At 38.5% G+C, this 19,975-nt stretch overlaps 1 protein-coding gene across 1 annotated transcript; it reads right to left on the reverse strand.

The window, feature by feature from the left end:
• Positions 1-6,592: 6,592 nt before the first annotated feature.
• LOC139734370 (short-chain dehydrogenase/reductase family 16C member 6-like) lies at positions 6,593-17,451 on the reverse strand. Its single transcript, XM_071645164.1, has 6 exons — positions 17,235-17,451; positions 16,636-16,744; positions 11,320-11,452; positions 8,613-8,860; positions 8,135-8,251; positions 6,593-6,683 (listed from the first exon to the last, which is right to left on the reverse strand). Exons 1-6 carry the CDS (start codon positions 17,449-17,451, stop codon positions 6,593-6,595), a joined length of 915 nt encoding a protein of 304 aa, XP_071501265.1.
• Positions 17,452-19,975: the final 2,524 nt, after the last annotated feature.

Genomic DNA, 19,975 nt, shown 5'->3' on the forward strand with positions numbered 1-19,975 from the left:
CTCTTTTGTTGGTGTAGGGGGAATGGCAAGGTACTTAGATATCTGAAAGTAATTTCGATAGCAAATAGCTTTATTGGAACTGCAGGAAACACAAGAGGAACTGAAAAAAATCGCTATTAATAGTGAAACGTAAAAAAAAAATACTATTATATCACTCATACTGAGAATAACACATCACATCATTACAGATATTCGTCGATATACAGAGTAATTGACAATGGGGATTTAGAATAATTGTACTCCTCCCTTTCGTAGGGCCACGTATTCTGTCTTACGGATAGGATCATCTAACATTAATGGAAGCTGTAACGAAGAATACCTCCAGCGAGCGAACCTACCTTCGAGCTGATTACCGTCATCGGCAATTTCTTCCCGCACTGATTACAAAACTCAAAGCCAGCTGTAAATGCTTTCGATGCTTCTGAGTTTCGGTTGAAAGCAGAAAGTATTTTTGTTATTTTCTTCTTTTAGTATCAGTACTGTTCACTCATGTTTCCGTGCCGTTGCAAACATGATACGTGTTTACCATGTCTTACATGACAAGCCGATGTGATATTAGCCATGAACTTCTCATTAGAACTTCATGAGTGCTTGATTTCATAGAGTGAGAAGCTCCCTCACTTTGAATGTCATCACGTGTAATATTTCACGTAAGCTTTTTTTTTTCGTAACCCATTGAGCCAAAATGGAAATTCACCAACGTGACATTGTATTTCTTCAACGTGTCCGTAATTCTGCTTACTCTTAAGGTGGATATAATTTTGACCGACACAAATATGCAAAATTTGCAAATTCAATAAAACAAAAAAAAGTTGATGGTTAAGACACTGAAGTAAACAAAGAATTCAGATAAAACGTGTTTACCACTGTAGTATGAGAGGCAAGTGACCGCAATTAGTGATCATTACAATACTCTTTTAAATGACATACTATCTCAGATGTACCTAAATTGTTCAAAATTGATGTATTTACCGAACCAAAAAATATTCTATGATCTCATCTGATGTTCACAGAAATAATGATTTGTATGTGAGTGTTACTTGCTTTCAATGTCCCTGGACAGAAGTCATGAATTCCATGAGGAATACCACCTTTTCGGAGCTTTACTGACTAGGCTCCTGGTCTCTTACCCCAAGGATTTTGGCTATGCCTTTCGCTCCTGACTAACAAAGGGTTGAGTGGTGGCATCCGCTTCATGATGTCCTGCCATTCTTGGAGGTTGCTGGCTAGAAGACTGGCTTAAGAACTACGAGTGAGCATATGTTTTTGCTCCTACAGTCAGTTTTTACACAGTCTGTTCATTTGTTGGGTGGTCTTCCTTGTTGTGTCTTACCAGTGATTCTTCCCTCCATTGCTAATAGGAAGGCGTTTTACCGGCATACGTATTACATATCCAAAATATCGTAATCTTCCTTGGGAGATTTAATTTAATACCTTTCTTGTTGCATTTAATTGGTTCCTTATTGAGGTGTTCCTTAATTTGTATATTCGTGTTACGCCACATATTTCCGCACGCATGTCATTTTTAATGCCATCAGGCGGTTTTCATCTTCTTTCCTGAGTGTACATGTTTCTGCTCCTTATGATACTATAGAAAGAATTAGTACCCTGTATAATTTGGTCTTTGTTGATAAATTGATATTTGTTGAGTTCCATATGGTGTGAAGTTTCTGGACTGCCCCAATGGCTTTTCCAATCCTGTTTTTGATTACCGGAGTGTTGGATCCATCTTGACTGGTAATTCCACCCAGGTAGGTGAAATTTTCCACTTGTGTCAACTCTTTATGAATAATATACCTTCTACACTGATGTGTATTTCTTTGGGCTCTTTGCTGATATACTGCACCTCTGTCTTCCTGATATGTATCTTCAGACCTAAGGAGGAGGTGCTGAGATGTACTTTGTCAACAAGAGTTTGGAGGTCTTCTTCACTTTCTGCTATCAAAGCAATATCATCTGCATAGAATAGGTTGTTGATGACTTGTCCTTGGATATTAGCTCCAATTTTGATGTCGATTAGGGCGTACTGCATGACAAGTTCAAGTAGGATGTTAAATAGTTGTGGTGAGATTACACATCCTTGTCTTACTCTATTATCTTGAACCGATCTGTTAGGTCGCCATTTACTATAACTGCACTTTGTGATTTATGTTAAAGTGCTTTCAAAATATTGATGATTATACCGGAAAATCCAAGGAAGCCAAGTGCTTTCCTCAAAGCTTCATGCCAGATAGAGTCGAAGACCTTTTCAAAGTCCAGGTAGCATAGGAATAGTCCTCTTTTTCTTTCCATAAAATTCTCAATTATTTGTTATCTAAGGCTTATGGATGTCTTATCAATAATTCATGATGGATTTCCCTGGACACTGTTAGTCTGAATTCATGATAAAGGGTGAAAACTGTGCTTAAATACACTATATATCAGGATTGATAAAGACTAGGTGTGATGGTGGAATTTCACATGAATATAATATGTAATAGAAAAAACATTCAAACCATGGCCATTCAGGACCATTGTCTGAGTGTTAATCACAGACTCTTATACCCATTACAACTGTGCAAAGTTAAAGTTTTGTAAAGAGGGTTGAAAACAGAGTGAAATCTTAGTCCTCACATAAAAATAAATCTGGAATTTTAATAATGAAACTCAGCTGAATTTTACTTTCATATTTATATGACCTCCAACGAGATGGTACACTATTAAAGTATTGTTGATATCACTATCAGTGTTAGAAATTTCAACATTTTAAGGATCAAAAGTGGGAAATACCTTTAATGTATCACCCTGTATAATATATTATTATTATACTATACTATACTATACTTACTTTGTAATTCTATGCGACTCTGTTTCGCTTATATGAAAAAGAAAATCAGTTTGATATGGACTTCCCTACGAGAGGCCAAGTTTCAAGTTAAGAAAAGTGATTCATGCAATATAATGTTTGAGAGAATAAGTCAATGTGTAGTTTTGTTAATGTTGTCAGCTTTCTTTCTTTACTGATCGCAAAACTAGAAGCAATACTAAAATGGAGCAGGTGTCACTAAAGCTGCGTCAAAGGTTAAAACATTTTCTATGTTTTTATCATGTTCATTTGGGTGTCGTTATGAAAACCATGTTTTTTTTCGTTGATTTTTTGCATTCACCGCCGACCTGAAAGGCGCCAGTCATTTCTCATTAGCACTTCATGAGCGCGTGAAGTTGCCAAGAAGTTTCTCCGTGTAATGCCATTAGAACGTGTCAGCAAAGTGTTTGTACTTGTTTGCCTCCGGATGGTGTTCAGATTTCTCAAAGTGGAACTCCACTGTTTCCTCAATGTGATTGTAAATTTGCGGACAAGACCAACACTGTGATTTCCACAAGTTCCTGTATAAAGCAAAACTTGGTATTTTTTTTTTTAAATTCATTATCATCATTACTGTTAACGCATGTTTGCGTCCTGTTGCAACTATGATACATGTTTACCATGTTTTGTTTTCAAAGCCGATCTGATGGTGGCCAGGAACTTATAAAAACTTCATGAGCACGTGACTTTGATTGAGTGAAACGCTCAATCACTTTGCATGTCTTTACATGTAACCTTCTAAAGTAAATAAGAAAACTTGAATACAAAAACGACCCACGTTCGAATTTGGCTATTGTCTTTGGAGACCTTTGATTAGTAGTTTTGCGGACAAGACCAACACCATAATTTCTATTGACATTTCGATTTACAATAATGGTCTCCTTCATCACGATAGCCCCGTTTGCCAGAAATACAGCTAAGACTCCCCTCGCATGCCGTCTGTCTGACTGAATTAGACACACACATGTTTCACTTTCCCTCTCAATCACCTACACGCACCTATCTGAATTGTAATTTCCGTGGTAGCCGGTATGACCTTGTAAACATAGCTTTTACTATGTAAAAGCGAAAAAAAAAGACATACATTTTTTCATTTATGTCAGACTTCATTCTTTCATTCATTCATTCATTCATTCATTCATTCATTCATTCATTCATTAAATTTATTTAGTCACTGTACAGACATCAGCTACGGCTGTCTTTCAGTTAACCCGTGCAATCAAAACAAGTACATACCATGATGTATTCAATTCAATTCAATTCAAAGGTTTTATTTTCACTTCTTTCAACAGAATGTACAAAAAATATAGATTCGACATGCGTTTGAAGGAATGATACATAGATAGCAAAGAATAACATTTGTCAATAATCATTACAAAATTAGGCATTTTTCATACAGACATATTTATACATTCTGCGAAAAAAAAAAAGTGGAGGTATCCACTCAAAAGACTATGCTTGTACAACGTGGGCACCTCATAAAAGGAAAAAAATGGTGAAAACTTAACTACAAGTATGCGGGATGAAAAAAGAAGTGGAAAGGGGGAAAGGGAAGAAGCAGAAATACAAGTAAAGAGACGAGACAACTAAGAACAAAAAGCCTAGATCAATCGGTACATTCAAGATCAAACCAACAGAGACTATTAGCCATATTAGAAGTGTAGAGCGTTGAAAGCGACGAGAAAGTGACATATACAATTGTATGGAATTGCTGATAGCAGAACACATTATCTGTTCTATCCTCTATAGAGAACAGATTATTCTTTATATTTCTTAATCATTCTTAATAAACTTACACATCAACAACTTACAAACAATATATCATACGCAAGGCACAATTACACAAGACAGAATATAAAATTACAAAAAAAAAAAGAATTACATTTCCATTAAAACATCACTAGTTATGTGCCCGAGCTGTTCGTACGCCCGACTCATTCGAAGGAACGGTGCCAAGTTCTCATATTCTGGTAAAAGGCGCATGAAACCGCCCAAACTGATTAAAAATTGCCGAATGCCATAGCACAATGAAAGTGTTTGTTGCAATTCCATTTTGTTACATGTACCTTCGCATTTTACGTGGTGATTGACAATAGCGATATTCCCCACTGGGTTTGCGAGCCGAGTAAATTTTTGGTTTCTGTCACAGCTTTGTGTGCAATTGTCATGTCTGTACAATGATGCAGCAGTTACTGGTCTTTTGAAAGAAAAGTACTTATAAATTTGTCATACAATCTATAGTTTGTTCTGTTATATTTAGAGAAAAGAAGAGAGAGAAAAAGGGGGCCCTATAAAACAAATTATTTGCCCAAGACAACACTGACATAAAATCACACATAATATAGATCTTAAAGATATCACACGGATATTAGATATAGGGGCCTAACATATAATGTCTCCAGGAGGCAGCTCATATCGGAAGTCTCCAAAGGGAGCTCTTTCAAAAATATCCCCACAAAGGATCTTATGAGAATTTTAAACATTACAGTGATATTTTTCAGTACCAAAAAATAATAATCATCAATCAGAAAAAATAGTTCATGATAGAGAATAAAGTGTCAAAATCTATGCTGAAAAAAAAAATCAGAATGTTTTCTCAAACATGACTACGTTGCTGTCACCTTCATTTTCCTCCATTTCTTGATCAAAATGTGACGAGTTTTTTCTAGATATTTGTCAGATTTGCATAGTGATTTTAACAGAAAGCCAAAAGCCAAAAGCCAACTTCTATTGTTTACAGATTAAGTCAGGAGACAATGGTAGAGGGTCAAGTCAATACTGCTCTCTGATTGGTCAATTTCCCGAAGATGTCATCGTAGTGGATGTAGTACCTTTTGAAACCTAAGTGATTTTTTAATGTAATTTTTAAACACTTTCTGGTTGGAAATTCAGTTCTTTGTTAGTATAAGTGTAAAGAGGTCATAAAAATGAGTACATAAAGACAAAAAAGTAAATTTTCATTAAAAATTGATGTAGTACCTGTTGCAACTGAGCTCTTCATTTTATACTCATCTATGGTTTAGCTAGACATGAAGTTTAATTTTGTATTCTAATACTAGTGATAGCGAGGTTTAGTTTAATCTTGGGTCAAGCCCCACCATGGTGCCCCCAGTGGAAGAAGAAACTCAGCCACACAGCCACATGAGTGTGACTTTCCTGGACTGTCAATTGTTTAACCGGTTTTTTGTGTTCTTTTTTTTTTATATATCGGATAATTGCATGCTCTATTTTTTTTTTTTTTTTTGCGACAACCCGTAAGGCATTCAACAATGCAGAGTATACGGTTACCTTGCTCGTGTGTACGTGTGCGGCGCACATCACTGGATACAGTACTCAGTACACGGTATTAGCTTAGCGTATTCCTGCAATTATATACCTCATAAGTGAGATTTTTATCGCTGATTGGTGAAAAGCATATCATGTGACAAGGTGCAGCTCCGTCTATCTTGCCTCAGGGTTGTAGTCGAGTGATAGTAGGGCAAAAGTGTTATGATGTCATGGCCCCGTCTCCTCTAGCGGGCTGACGATTGGCGTGCCAAGCGATGACGTCATTCCCGTCAACCCCGCCCGTACTGAATCTAGGAGGACGTGAAATCATCTGAACACGTGTTCTTGGTCCTGGCGTTGGACATGCTGGAGAACTTGGAAATAGTTCCTTAAAATTACGTCATCACGTCGACGTCCACATCCATAACGTGAGATCGAAAAATTTCTATTTATACCCTCCTCATCCTGCTATACTTTTAGTCATTCTTTGTGTGGCTTGGATGCCTTCTGAGACGAGACTTGAATGTTAATGAATTCCATCACTGCCATGCGAGCTTCGTAGGGAAGAAGTCTGTACGGGGGAAAAATGACGAAATTGCTACCGCTATCATGCAAAAGAACCTAATGATGATTATGAAGTATTATCAAAGATGCCTATTAACGTTAGAAATGATGATGATGATGATGATGATGATAAGAAAAGCGATGATTACTGTGATACTGGCCTTCGTTCATCTGGCCTTACTCTCCAGGTGCCCATCACACATCTCAAGGGATACGGAGAATGGGCATTTTCCTCTATCGGTCCTCGCCATTGGAACTTCCTCCCATATTTTCTTTGTGAAATTGACAAAGCCTCACTCAAAACTCACATTTTTCATCAGGCGTTCAATTGCTAACTGTCTTGGAGGAGTCTGGGCCTGTGAATGTTCATACATGTTCTAACATATATATGGCGCTGTACAAATGATGTGAATCATGATCATCATCATAATTATGACATCACGATGAAAATAGCAATCATAATACCTTGATGATGACAACGTCTTCAATGTAATGTCAATAATACAATAATAATTATGTTCCTTTCACATCAAATATATTAATAAAGATATGAATACAAATGAATGAAATACTGCATAAATAATTGAATTAATAAGTTAAGAAAGAAAAGAAATATTTCCACAAGCCTGAATACTGCCTCCAAGCAATGCTTAAGGAAAGTGAATAAGTGCATCGAGTGTAGTAATTGAAAGAGTTAGCAAAAACCGATTAGTCCATATTTGCCAAAATGGAGATATTGGAAAGATCAAGAAAAAATAGAGAGAATAAGGAAATTTTTGCTTCTTTTGACCAGAACTTCAAAAACGTACCTTTATATGTAGTGACCAATATATCATACAGAAGGTAATTATTTTGTATCTCTATTGACAGAGACCGTACTTCAAAATCTTCAAAGATGGACTTATCGGTTTTTTTGCGAACTCTTCCATTCCCCTCTTTTTTCAATAAACAAAATAACTAACGGTCTCTTTGATTGCTCTGGCTGCAAACTCTGATTAGGTTTTTCGAAGATAACAAAGTTGCCTGCTGTTGGTGGAGAAACTGAATGAAGACTATGACATCATGCAATTGGAATCCAAGGAACTATCCAATTGTGTTGTTGCATGAATGTAAAGAGGCAAATGGCAGACAAGACGAATTAAATGTCTGTCAGCGGATTAACTGCCCTATATACACTTGTGGAAAGCTCTTGCTCCTGTGCGCAAAATGCCACACGACACTGTTCAACAAGCTGTCCCTGTTTACTGACTTTGGTATAATATGTTTTGGTTTTCAAACATGAATATGCAGCTAAGATTGCAAATGTGAAACGGTCATTGACAAGAACGGAAACAGTTTTTCTTTCGTGTGATTTTCAATCAAAATGCAGCTACTGCTTTATCGAATGTGAAAGGGTCTGTCAGTCACATGACCAATCTTTGTCCCGGCATGTGACCAACGATCTACAATGATACATACCCTCTCCCCAAGGAGACGTAACGGTAGATCCGAGGGAAGTAGACGAAGCGGGCCTGCCTCAGAACCTGATCGACGATAAAATCTGCTGCCTCAGTGACACTGCTCCAGCCTAGGAATCTGATTGATTGACAGTTTTGGTGTCAGAATAAATATGTGACCGTGCATCACAAAACGAACAAAAAGTCGCACCCCTTGATTTCACGTGAGGACTAAAAAAGGTGGATTGGGTCAAGCGAGTCAATCCTGAGTTTTTCATATTTTCTGAAACAGCTTTCCTTCTACATTATTCTTTAGTCTGAGGTCACAACATGAATGAGAAAGTGTCTTTTTCAGCAGTTTTTCTACATCCAACTATCTAAGACAAATGATTAATCATTCAAATTTGTTTGTACAGTTTGTGGATCTTTGTGAAGAAAATAAGAAAATGAGTATATCACTTCGCTACTCGAATCGTAAGCCATAAAACTATGTCACGAACCTTTGCTCTATAGAATGTATCAATCCCGTATCCATGGTGTGTGGGCAAACAAGGGTCTGTTTGATGCCAGACTTCTTGTACACATCCTTCAGCTCACGCTCCAGCGATTCGTCGAATCCGAAGACGGCAAACTTGGACGCGCAGTAATCCGTCTCTCGATGCATCCCACCTTCACCACCTGTGGAACAGGTGGTGACGATGTGACCGCTGTCCGCCTCCAACATGGCTGGCAGAAAAGCTCGCACCATCTAAGGAAGATATATATATATATATATATATATATATATATGGAAGATAAGAAGATCTTCTAAGGAGGATATATATATATATATATATATCCTGTATTATATATATGTGCCAAGTGAATGAATCAAAGGTGCACCTATTTCACAACAGAAACCTATTCAAATTTTATTTCATTTCTCGAAAAGACCATAGACATTTTACTTTCCTTGGGAACAGAGAATGAGGTTCCATAAGCAAGACAAAGTAACTGAAAAGAGTATAAAATAATATTGTGGAACCTTGTTATAATTATACGTTGCAATGAGAGCTGAAGTGGTAAGGATGAAATATCAATACGCAAACTTCGAATAACAAAACAATTAGCATTGTATGCAGAGGGTTAAACCAGGGATGAGGATCTCTTTCCCTATCAGTGGTTTTAAAATGATAGATGAAACATTCGGTGGTATTTTATTTGGTTTGTTCTGATTTGACTTTGTAAACTTGTTTGTGGAAATAATAAATGAAGCAAACGGTTGATTGGGAGGGGTTTTTCTCACGTACAAGTACTACTCATGACCCTCAGCCCTAAATGATAGCCAATGTTATTAAACTATAATCAACAGGATTACACATTCCTCATATTGTTATCCCCTTTGTCCCCCCTTTTTTTATACAACAGAAGAGAACTCGTTAATGCAAAACTTACAGTCTTTGTAAAAAGTGACTTTAACTGCAGCAGTTCACTAAAATGAAACCTTTGAAAAGAGAAGTTAAGGGGCACGATTGATTCTCGAGTCCGTTACTCACCATGTGATACATGGAAATAAACCATATTGGGGCTCACATCATTCGAACCCTTACTGGTAAAGCAAAGCTATTTTTCACTTTCATGACCATCATTTTGCCAGTACATCGTTTTTATTCCTATCTGATTCTTATCATACCACCCCCAGGCCTTTATTTTGCCATAGTTTCAAACTTTATTTCTCCTGCATGTCTTTCTAAGTGTCTCCATTAGATATCTTTATCTTTTTTTATCTGTTTGTCTTTTGAGTTACCAAATTGTTATGATTGTTATGATACGGGTGGGGGGTCAAGTTTATATTTCTGGTGCCACTTCCGGGTTTCATCTAATACAAGCAAATTAAAAAAAAAAGTCTTACCCAATGTGAGTTTACTGATCAGCTCGAGCCACCTCTGGCACAACACACACACACACACACACACACATACACACACACACACACACACACAAAAGGTGGGGAGGGGTATAAGTTGAATTAGTTAGACCCTATGCATTCCTATTTCTGTGTGTTATAAAAAAAAATCAGTGGGGGTCCCGGCGCCGGCACCTTCCCCCCCCCCCCCCCCCTTCTCCGGTTCCGCCGGCTAGCTGTCTTTACTGTTTTGTCAGTCTCTACTCCTTTTACTCAGTATTTGTGTTTAGCAATTGCTTGTGTACCTGTTTGTGTCATTTTTGTATCATTCACATACGTCTATCTACCTTTTAAGAGATGTCTCTTTTGCTGAAGACATGCAAATCATACAGATATTCAGATATACGGTGTAAAATGGACTTTCTATGTGTGCGATAGTATACAAATGATGCACAGGTTAGAGTGCGTTAGTGAAGGTGCGGCGCACTCTCGAGTATTGACAATGGTGCAACATGCACTCGGCGCACCTAACGCCACGAAATAATCCTGTGCTTCATTTGTTTTATGAAATGGGTCGAAAACTAAGAGCATTTTTCACGTACCTTTGTGGGTCAATACCAGTCAGCTACATGTAGCATTCGCTCAAGAGTCAAGATGTCCGAAGATGTTCGTCCCAAACATTTACGCACGTCGCACTCGGAAATCCCGCACATATAAGTACTGTACGTATAAGAGTATACGTACGCGCACGCCACATGTTATGCTCAAGAAAGGCCGGCCGGCAGCCCGAACTAGAAGTTGTTTACAGGATTGACAGCGCGTATAGTAGCGGGCGACGCACTTGTAACAACTGATTGAGTGCTCACTGCTAGTGTAAACATTGTGACGTCAGGCCGTGTATGTTAGTGAGAAATTAATGCACGCACACGTGACTCAATTCAGCGCTTCCAATTGGCTACATTCTTGAACCCATTTTATAATCCCAACTAACACCACATCATGGAAAAGACCTACTTCACTTCTCACATAGAACAAGGTGAAAATCTCGTCAGGTGAGCTAGTTCACACAACTTCAGGGTGAAACAGATGGATAAAGCGTACTTGTTCTTTCCCTCGTTGTGAATATTATCTTTGTACTGTACCTCTTTTTGTCGCTTAGTGGTATTTTATCTCGTTGAAATAAAACAACAACAACAACGACAATAATCCTTTTAGTTGTTCTTATAACCCCATGCAGGTGACACGAAAAAGCCAGTGGATATTATAAAACCTAAAGAAAAAACATTATAATACAACAAAAAGGGATAGTCCTAAATTCTCACCCAAAATTGAGATATTGCATTGACGTGTATTGTTCTCTCGATCTCCTTCTCCGTCAGTTCCAAGATAGTCTCACCCACCAAGACCCCGGCGTTGTTGATGAGCATGTACACTTGTCCAACTTCATTCTGCGCCCTTCAGAAAGATAAGTGGAGTGTTACTCAAAGTGTTACTATGCACCATAGAGATGTATACTAATAATATACTAGAGCGCGGACTGCGTGTGGCGCGTACGCAGTGCTCGTGTGCCGAGATGAAGAGGCCGCGCGCCATCTTTGTCCGGGCAAAAACAAGCATCGGTCCGGGCAGCGCAGTAGTGGTGGACACGTGAACACGTATACAACAAGCGCTCAAACACGTATTGCCTTTCAGCAAAAAGATTAGGGGGTCGGAGATGAGAGAAGGAAACAACTCAAAAATTTAAGTTGCTAGCAATCTCTTATTGTGAGTGGTAAAGAAAATGAAAATATAAAAAAATTACTTTATTCTCAACGAGGTAATACTTTCAAGCCGACCAACACGACCATGGTCCATGCAATACAAAGGGTTCTCTTGGTCTCTAGACTGCCGGATGCCCCTTGTGATACAGTATACTGCGTCAATTTTTGCATTTTTTTTTTTGCAGTTATATTTTTTTTTCTGTATGAGGGGACTGCATTCTATAGTCCTATCTGTGTATACGAGTGTTTCATTGTATTTCTTTTTTTTTTCTGGTGGTGGTGGAAATGAAATAAAGTTTTATAAGTACGTGTAGGCATATTGGTTCCATGACATATTGATGTTCAAGCTCGAAATGCTAATGTTGAAGCTTACATAAACCCTAACCCAAATCATAACACCCACGGTGACCCTAATCCTAATCCTCACCCTGCCTTTCTTACAAGAACCAAAAGCCCATGCAATCAGACCCATGATGGTAATTCTACTTTCAGAAAGATATCAATGCCGGAGCATATGTCCTGTCACCAGGCATATATTACGTATTCTGAGCTTTTCTCACACTATCTTAGTGAAATTAACTGCTGGTATAGCAAAGGGTGGAGGAACGATTTTTTTTTTTTTTTTTTTTTTTGGGGGGGGGGGGGCTCAATGGCCAAATAGGGCACTTAGAAATGAGCACTTTTTTAACTTAAAAAGGGGAGGTTTTTTTTTTTTTTGAAATGGGGCAAATGCCCCCTCCCCCGTTCCGCCGACCTTGCATATAGTTATGTACTGTATTAGCTATCTATATTATAGTAGCAATAAATCGAGAATAGCTGAGGGAGGGCGGAGTGCCCCTGACGAATTTTGCAAGACCTTTTCTTTTCGTTTTCCTTCTTTTTTTTTGCCTTGAATCAATCTGTTTAACACACACTATAAATGTAATTTTAGTTAGGCCTACTTGTGAAAGGAATCTCCGCTCCCCTTCTTTTCTCCTGTTTCTACATCCAAAAGCAGCACATGAACCAGGCATTTTGCAACATAGATCTATGCTACTTTAAGTAGAATTTGCGAATTTAAGAACATTTTTCGATTTCCAAACTCCGATGGAGACCTTGGCATAGATGCCAGCCTACTGCCGTTGCATCCCGTCGTCGATCTCCCTGAATGCTCCGTAGCGCTACACGTTATCGGTACGGTCGCTAGTCGAAATTTGCCCGGACCAAAATGGCGAACGCCTCCTTCTATCGGTCACAGGGATTTTACGGAGTCCGCCCTCTAGTGTTCTTAGTATACATCTCTATGCTATGCACATCTCCACTTCTGTTCCCTTCTAAACCTTTCTCTCGTGCATGTTGTATACTATCATATTTTTATTTTTTCTTGCATAATAACGTCGCACCTTGTAAAAGTATTTTGTTAACATTTAGATTAACAAATTTGATTTCAAAGTAAGTTAGATAAGTCTGATCAGGTATGACAATGATTATAAATCTAGAGGAGCACTCGGAGAAAGAAGACCTGACTGAAATATTATTGTTATTTCAGAGGCACTCAACACGGTTCCATGACAATTGCTCCCGCGACAGTTGTTCCAATGAAATATGTGTACGCCAAGCAACTATACTTTCTACAAAGAAGCCTAACCCTAATCGTAATCCTCACATCAAAATTAACCTTAAACCTAATCACAACCCTATCATGAACCCTAAGTCCTTGGCGCAAAATAAGACCGCAGCAATTGTTGTGTCACTCCTCAGCACAAACAAAGAGGTATAGGAGCATAATACATTTCGGAGGCAAGTTTAGTGAAAATTCAATCTTCCATTGTTGAGTTATAGGGAGATCATAAGCTTATTATTCCATATCGTTTATGACCCTATAACCTTTGACATTTAATCTCACTTTTTCATGTCCTTTACAAGGACAAGATCGCAAGACCTATGACTTTTGTCTTTTGACTTATGACCCCAAATTTAACAGTTTCTTTTTTTACTTCCTTATAAAGACACGCTGCAAGTTTGATTAAAATCCGAATATCTGTTCTGGAGTTATTTGTTAGATTAAACCTATTTTGTGTCCTTTTTGACCCATGGTCTTTGCCCTTTGACCTCATGACCTCCAAATTGAATCTTAATTTTGCATTTCATAATAAGCGTATCATGCATGTTTTGTGGAAATCTGTTGATCATCCGGGCATTTGGAAAATCAAGCTTATTATATATCTCTTATGACCTTTGACCTTATAACCCCCTAACATTTTTCTTACTACATTTTTAACACACCCTGAGGCTTGATGAAAATCAGATAACCAATTCTTGAGTTACTGGAAAATCAAGCTCGTTTTATGTCCTTAATGACCACATGACCTTTGTCCTTTGACCCCCCCCCCCCACACACACACATTAAAAAGTATCTTTTGGACTTTCTTATAAACACACCGTGCACATTAAGTGAAAATCTGATCATCTATGGAGTCCCTGGAAGTTTAAGCTTGTTTTTAGTCTTTTTGACCCTCTGACCTTTTCCTTTTGATATCAGGACCTCAGAAGCTAATAGCAGTTTCTTTCTTACGTCACTATGAACACACGCTGCACATTATGTGAACCTCTATTAATCGCTTCTTGCGTTATCTCGTATGCCGAGAGACAGAGGTATGAATATCACATCACATTTATGACAGAAGGTATTGCTAACGCTTATCGGTCTATCCATTTATGGGAATAAAGTGTTTCGGATTGGTTATGATAATTCATAGCGCCACCAACTATATAGGCCCATGTACAATGCTTCGCCAGCGGGCTCTCTTTCTATCCCATATCCCGGTCGCAATGGCCTGAAAAGCGTTTGTCATATTATTTGATTGACGACAGTGGATGGAATTATACACCTAGGTGTTTTATAAAACAAATAATGACGTTATGGTCTTTATTGATGCGATGAAACAAGGTTGTTCAGCCTCCATAGCGACAGAATATTATACTGTGGCTCTCGCCATGCCGCATTGTTTACTCCGTTTTGTTCATATACCTCTTCTTCATTAGCATCACCCTCTACGTCATTACCGCAACAGCCTCTAACACATGTCCGAGAACAATAGATGTAGCCCATCTCTCTGGCGGGAACGTCAATGATTGACTGAAGTGCTAACGCGTAGACCAATTATTATATCGCGTCCTCCGCTCCAGCGAAGGGGAACAATGGCGTAACTCCGAGTACAATTTTCCTAACGCTACTAAACGGTTCACTGCAGCGCTCGAAAACTGTTACTTTGCCAGACGGCGAGGGCCAGAAGGGGTTGTGGTCGAAATTTCGCAAGTCCTCTTTGTTTTATCCCGCTTCGTGTTACAAAAGATTAAAGGGCCTTCCAGACGATGTTCATAATTTTTCATCATGTAGGACATATTAATAGGCAGATCCATGTAATACAGATTTGTGGAATTTATTGTAGTCCTTGAGCAAAAAAAAAGAAGCAAGAGTTACATTATTTCAGAAATGAAGCAATGTAATTTAATTACAATACCGCTTGCTTTACAAGTTTACCTGTGTAGAATCTATGCATGTCTTCTTTTGCTCTGCTTCCTTGAGCTCTAACTCATGCATTCTTATAGAGAGGCTGCCATGTTAGTATCCTTGTTCATTGCAGTTTGTTATAGATTTTGAAAACATTATTTTTATTCCTCTTCCCAATTAATATGAATTCTAAAACTCTGTACTCAGTAAAGTCAATCAATAGTTGTCCAAATGTAAAAGTCTGAAAATCATATGGATGTCTCCTTTAATCGTATTCCTTCAACGCCTGCGACGAAGACGAAAATCTTCCGTACTATTAACCTTACATACATTTCTCGGAAGACGAGATGCTCAGTTTAACCCACCTCATTTTACTGAACACAACTCTTTTCTCTATTTGTGAAATCTGTCCCAACAGCATCATGCACTTGCCACACCATTTACCATTTTGTATAAGGTATTTGAATTAAATTGTTTTGTAAACACCATTGAGAATTGATTGACATAACGACACTATAATCCACCTGCATTTCAAATTCAAATTCAATTTCAATTTCAATTTCAATTTTATTTCTATTTCCATTAAATAAACAGGGAAAACATGCCCTTGGATCCAATGAATTTCTAAAGCACGTTAGAACTGTACCGCATTCAACAACATGTTTCACAATTTTCTTGGTTATCTACCATTTGTTGGTTTGTTCTTTCTTTATATCTTTTCCAAAGGTCATTACAAACATTTAATAGAGTAGGAATACATTGTATGCAATATCTGCAAGGATGTCAGCAAAATCATTTTTTTTTTTTTGGATTGAATTAAAATAGTTATTGTTTCATTCTTGCATGAAATAGTTGTCAAAGTAAAAAAAAAACAGATGCAGTGGTGTGTTTCATGAATTTCATTATTTAGCGATTTTGAATAATTACGCAGTACCCACTGCTTGTGATAAAGATTAGAACCAACACTTGCTGTGACGCGGAAGCTCGGGGGTTTAGTGGTCCAGGAGATGACGCCTGTCCTGAGATCTGGAGGTCGTACGTTCGAATCCTCCTCGAGTACGTACCCCCCATTATTTCTTTTATCATGGCTACTAAAACTAAAACACTGATCAATTCAGTGCTTATCTAGGTCGATGTAGGGCAACTTGTCAGTCAATTGCAATAAATACTTTTCGACTGAAGAATTTCAAGAATTTGAATTTGAATTTTATATTGTCTATAGGCGTTTTCACATCAGCCCGATAAAAATCCAAGCTCGAGATTTTTTTTTTATTTCCAACGTCAGAAAATAGCGCGCTATTTCGAAACATCGGGCTGATGTGAAAACGCCTTATGGTGCACTAGTATGAAATGCATCAACAATAGAAGGACATTGAAGAATTCACCTGAGAGCCGTTGATTTAACCCCCTCCTTGTCGGAGACATCAACTTGGTAAAGGTGAACTTCCTTGTCGGGGTGGGCCTGTTTGATCAGATCTGCAGTGGCTTGATTACCTTAACCCGTCAGAAAGTTGGAAAGGGATAACTGAGCACAAGAGCAGCATCATGTAATGACATGAAGAAACAAAGAGATCAAAAGTATATAGGCTTACAGATGAATAGGGAAAGGAAAGAACAGGGGACTTATCATTACTGGACGATTAATAACGATTTTACAGTATATGATTCTGAAAGTAGATATAATATCTAAATTAACACAATAATGGTGTAAATTATATACTGTCAGTGAACAGAGCATTGAACCAAATAACTCTCCCCCCCCCCCCCTAAACGTACCTTCTTGAGAATCAAGGTAATTTGACAGGAGAAAAAAAAATGATCAACAGCTTGTATCTAAGAGTAATGAATTCCTAAAGTATTTCATTAGGCAGAATTAAACCACGAGGTTGAACAACGTTTGAGCCGTGTTTGGTAGATACAATTGTATACCACATTGTTCATTTGAGTCACAGAAACATAGAAAAGTCCTTTATTATTGGCCAACCTGAATCCGAGATGTCCCACAGCACCAGGCGGGCTCCTGCAGCAGCAAACCGTAGAGCCAGCTCCCTGCCCAGTCCACTACCGGCTCCCGTGATCAGTACCACCTTCCCCTCGACAGAAACTTTTGGTGGCTGAACGAAGAGGCGATATATCGCTTTCAAATTCGCCCACATTATCTTCGCCAGCAATACGAGCGCATCCAGTATGTGGTGAAACATTTCGAATATATGCTGGTATCAATAGTGAATGTTGAAATCTGGCACGACAGTTTCGATCCACGTTGATCAATGAGTCCGCATCCGGAAACAAGACGGGAAAAGACTCGCTGCTCACGGTGAGGTTTTGTCTGGTTTGTGTCTGCATTCACTAATAGGTACATGTACAACGTACTAGCGTAATGTACACATGTATAGAAAGAATATGTATTCATACCGTAAATGTGTGATTCCCTTGAACATCGCACGTTACTAGTGCATTTTGCAAGTATTGTAAGAACCCTGAATAATACTTTAAAAACCACTCCCTTCCATGGAGCGGACAATTCGTGAGCCAAAGTGTGCAGCGGAGCGAGAAGCAATTGTGCGGACGCAACTGCTCGCAAGTGGGTTCATAATAGCTGAAACCCCAATGACTGAGATACATGCTCGAAATGTCGTCGTTTATGGTAAAGCTGGATTATTATGTGTAATTGTACTCGTTCATTATACTATAGGATTAAGGTTCGCTACAACGCATGAACTTACCCTTTCCTTTGGTGGCGGAACATTGACACAAAATGAATCTTTCCTTATTAACCCTTTGTTTGCCACATTAATTTTTGGACATATGTGTGAGAAATGAGTGCACATTAGACTCTTTGGTACAGAAAGGGTTTAAGGTGCAAGCCTCCCATTTGTATTTGGGGACTACGGGCCACCGGGCTACATGTAATGGCTTCTTCCTCTTCTTATTCTTCTTTTTCTATTTCTTCTTTTTCTTTTCTTTTTCTTTTCTTCTTCTTCTAGTTAAGTCTGCCATCTTCAATTAACTGAACGTTCAGACTGTGTGCGTTTACTGCAATTTATGTCCATTGGTGTGTTATTTACATTACGATACAGTTTATCCACAAAATAATATTTACAAGCACACTCCCGCACATAGATAGCAAATACCAAGAACAAAGACTAACGACTGTTATCAACCGTCATTCGGTTACGAAAAGCTCTTACAGATGACGCTGCAACAAATCCCGAGGACCGGGAATTCCAACTCCTTACTTTTCTCGGAAAGAACGAATGATGATGAGATGCTGGTGGTTCTCGCCGACTTGGTAACGTATTTGACAGGGATGCCAAGTGCAAAAGAATTTTATGGGTGAGATTTTCATGACTCAGCATCTCGGCGCACGAGTGAGGGTGGGAGGGGTTTTTACCCGTCCCTCGGTATCGCGGAAGGGAGCTTTTTCAATTTTTAGCTCTTAATGGTGCAATCAGTTTCATATTTAAGTGACTGTTTTTACTTATTTTGAAAGACAAATGGGAAATATACCTTCAATTGCAAATATCACTTTGATCCTTTAGGCTGTGCTCATTATTGTAGGCCCAAGTTGCATACTTCCCCCTATGCGTGAGAAAAATGGGTGCCATGCGTGAGATCGTGAGATGGTCCCTAAATGCTTGAGTCTCACTCAGAATGCGTGAGACTTGGTAGCTCTGACTTGATATTATTGTTTCGTGTCGAGAGATGAATAAAATTATTGTGTATGTTGAATTACATGGTCGCGTTGATTACTAGCCTGTCATTCTGTTGTAGAGTGGTCCAATCAAGTTCTTGCAGCATTTTGGTGGCACTGGATGTTTTATGGTAGCGATTCATAGAATGAATCTCGCAGCTCCTCTGTGGACCATTTCCACTTTAGGGCTGAGGTTATAGTTTGTTGATAGTATTGTTGATGTATTGGGTCCACTTCTTGGTAGTTACACCAAGTAGGCCTACTTCATGGATTTTCCTCGAGGGGACGTTGCTCAGCCAGTACCTTGCATTTGTCTGTGTTGGAAAACATCTGCTGAGCTCTTGTTCATTATTTTGCGTTTGGTGTTGATCGTCGTTTTTCATGTAGGAAATTGCATTATCGGCAAATAGGCAGACCTTGTTAGGCCATGGGCAAGTTTGCTTGTGCACACTTTTAATTAATTCAATGCTTATTCTAATGCTGATTTTAAGGTGCATGACAACCAGAAATACATAAGAACACACAATCATTTATATCTCGAGTGAACTAAGCACGATTTTAAAAGAATGGTGTTGGGCTCTGCTGGTTACAGAGTGTAGTGTCTGATACAACAGTAGTAATATTGTGTGCTTGTGGGGAAGGGGTATGGGGAGGTTGATACACATCATACATATGCAGATTTGCTCTTACTTGACAATTATGCATTTTCAATCCCTACTTACGTTATAAATGCAAAACATTGTATGCTTTGCATTCTCAATACATACTTACATCAAATGTAAAATATTGTACGTTTCAAATAGACCTAAAAACAACTAGACTTAGAATTTGTCAACACTGACAAATTAGGTGATCCGATCTGTTTGGAAATCAATGATGTGAGTCCTGATCCAAATAGGCATGACCATACATGTTTTATCGGTGTTGAGGGGACATTGGCTGTGTGATGTTTGGATTCTCATTTAGAAAAGGGAGTCAGACCTGCCATCTTTGGTACCGAATTTCGTATACAGTAACGAAGATACAGAATG

This window comes from Diadema antillarum, unplaced genomic scaffold, assembly GCF_040938485.1.
Source record: "Diadema antillarum isolate AM-2024a unplaced genomic scaffold, OU_Dant_1.0 scf00000026, whole genome shotgun sequence".
Taxonomy (NCBI): domain Eukaryota; kingdom Metazoa; phylum Echinodermata; class Echinoidea; order Diadematoida; family Diadematidae; genus Diadema; species Diadema antillarum.

What these genes read in the sequence shown, in the direction of transcription:
- LOC139734370 (XM_071645164.1), bottom strand. Translation starts at nt 17,451, where the DNA reads ATGTTTCACCACATACTGGATGCGCTCGTATTGCTGGCGAAGATAATG. An exon ending in ATACATTCTATAGAGCAAAG is followed by an intron (nt 8,252 to 8,612) that starts GTTCGTGACATA and finishes TCAATCAATCAG; the next exon opens with ATTCCTAGGCTGGAGCAGTG. An exon ending in TACGTCTCCTTGGGGAGAGG is followed by an intron (nt 6,684 to 8,134) that starts GTATGTATCATT and finishes TCCCCCGTACAG; the next exon opens with ACTTCTTCCCTACGAAGCTC.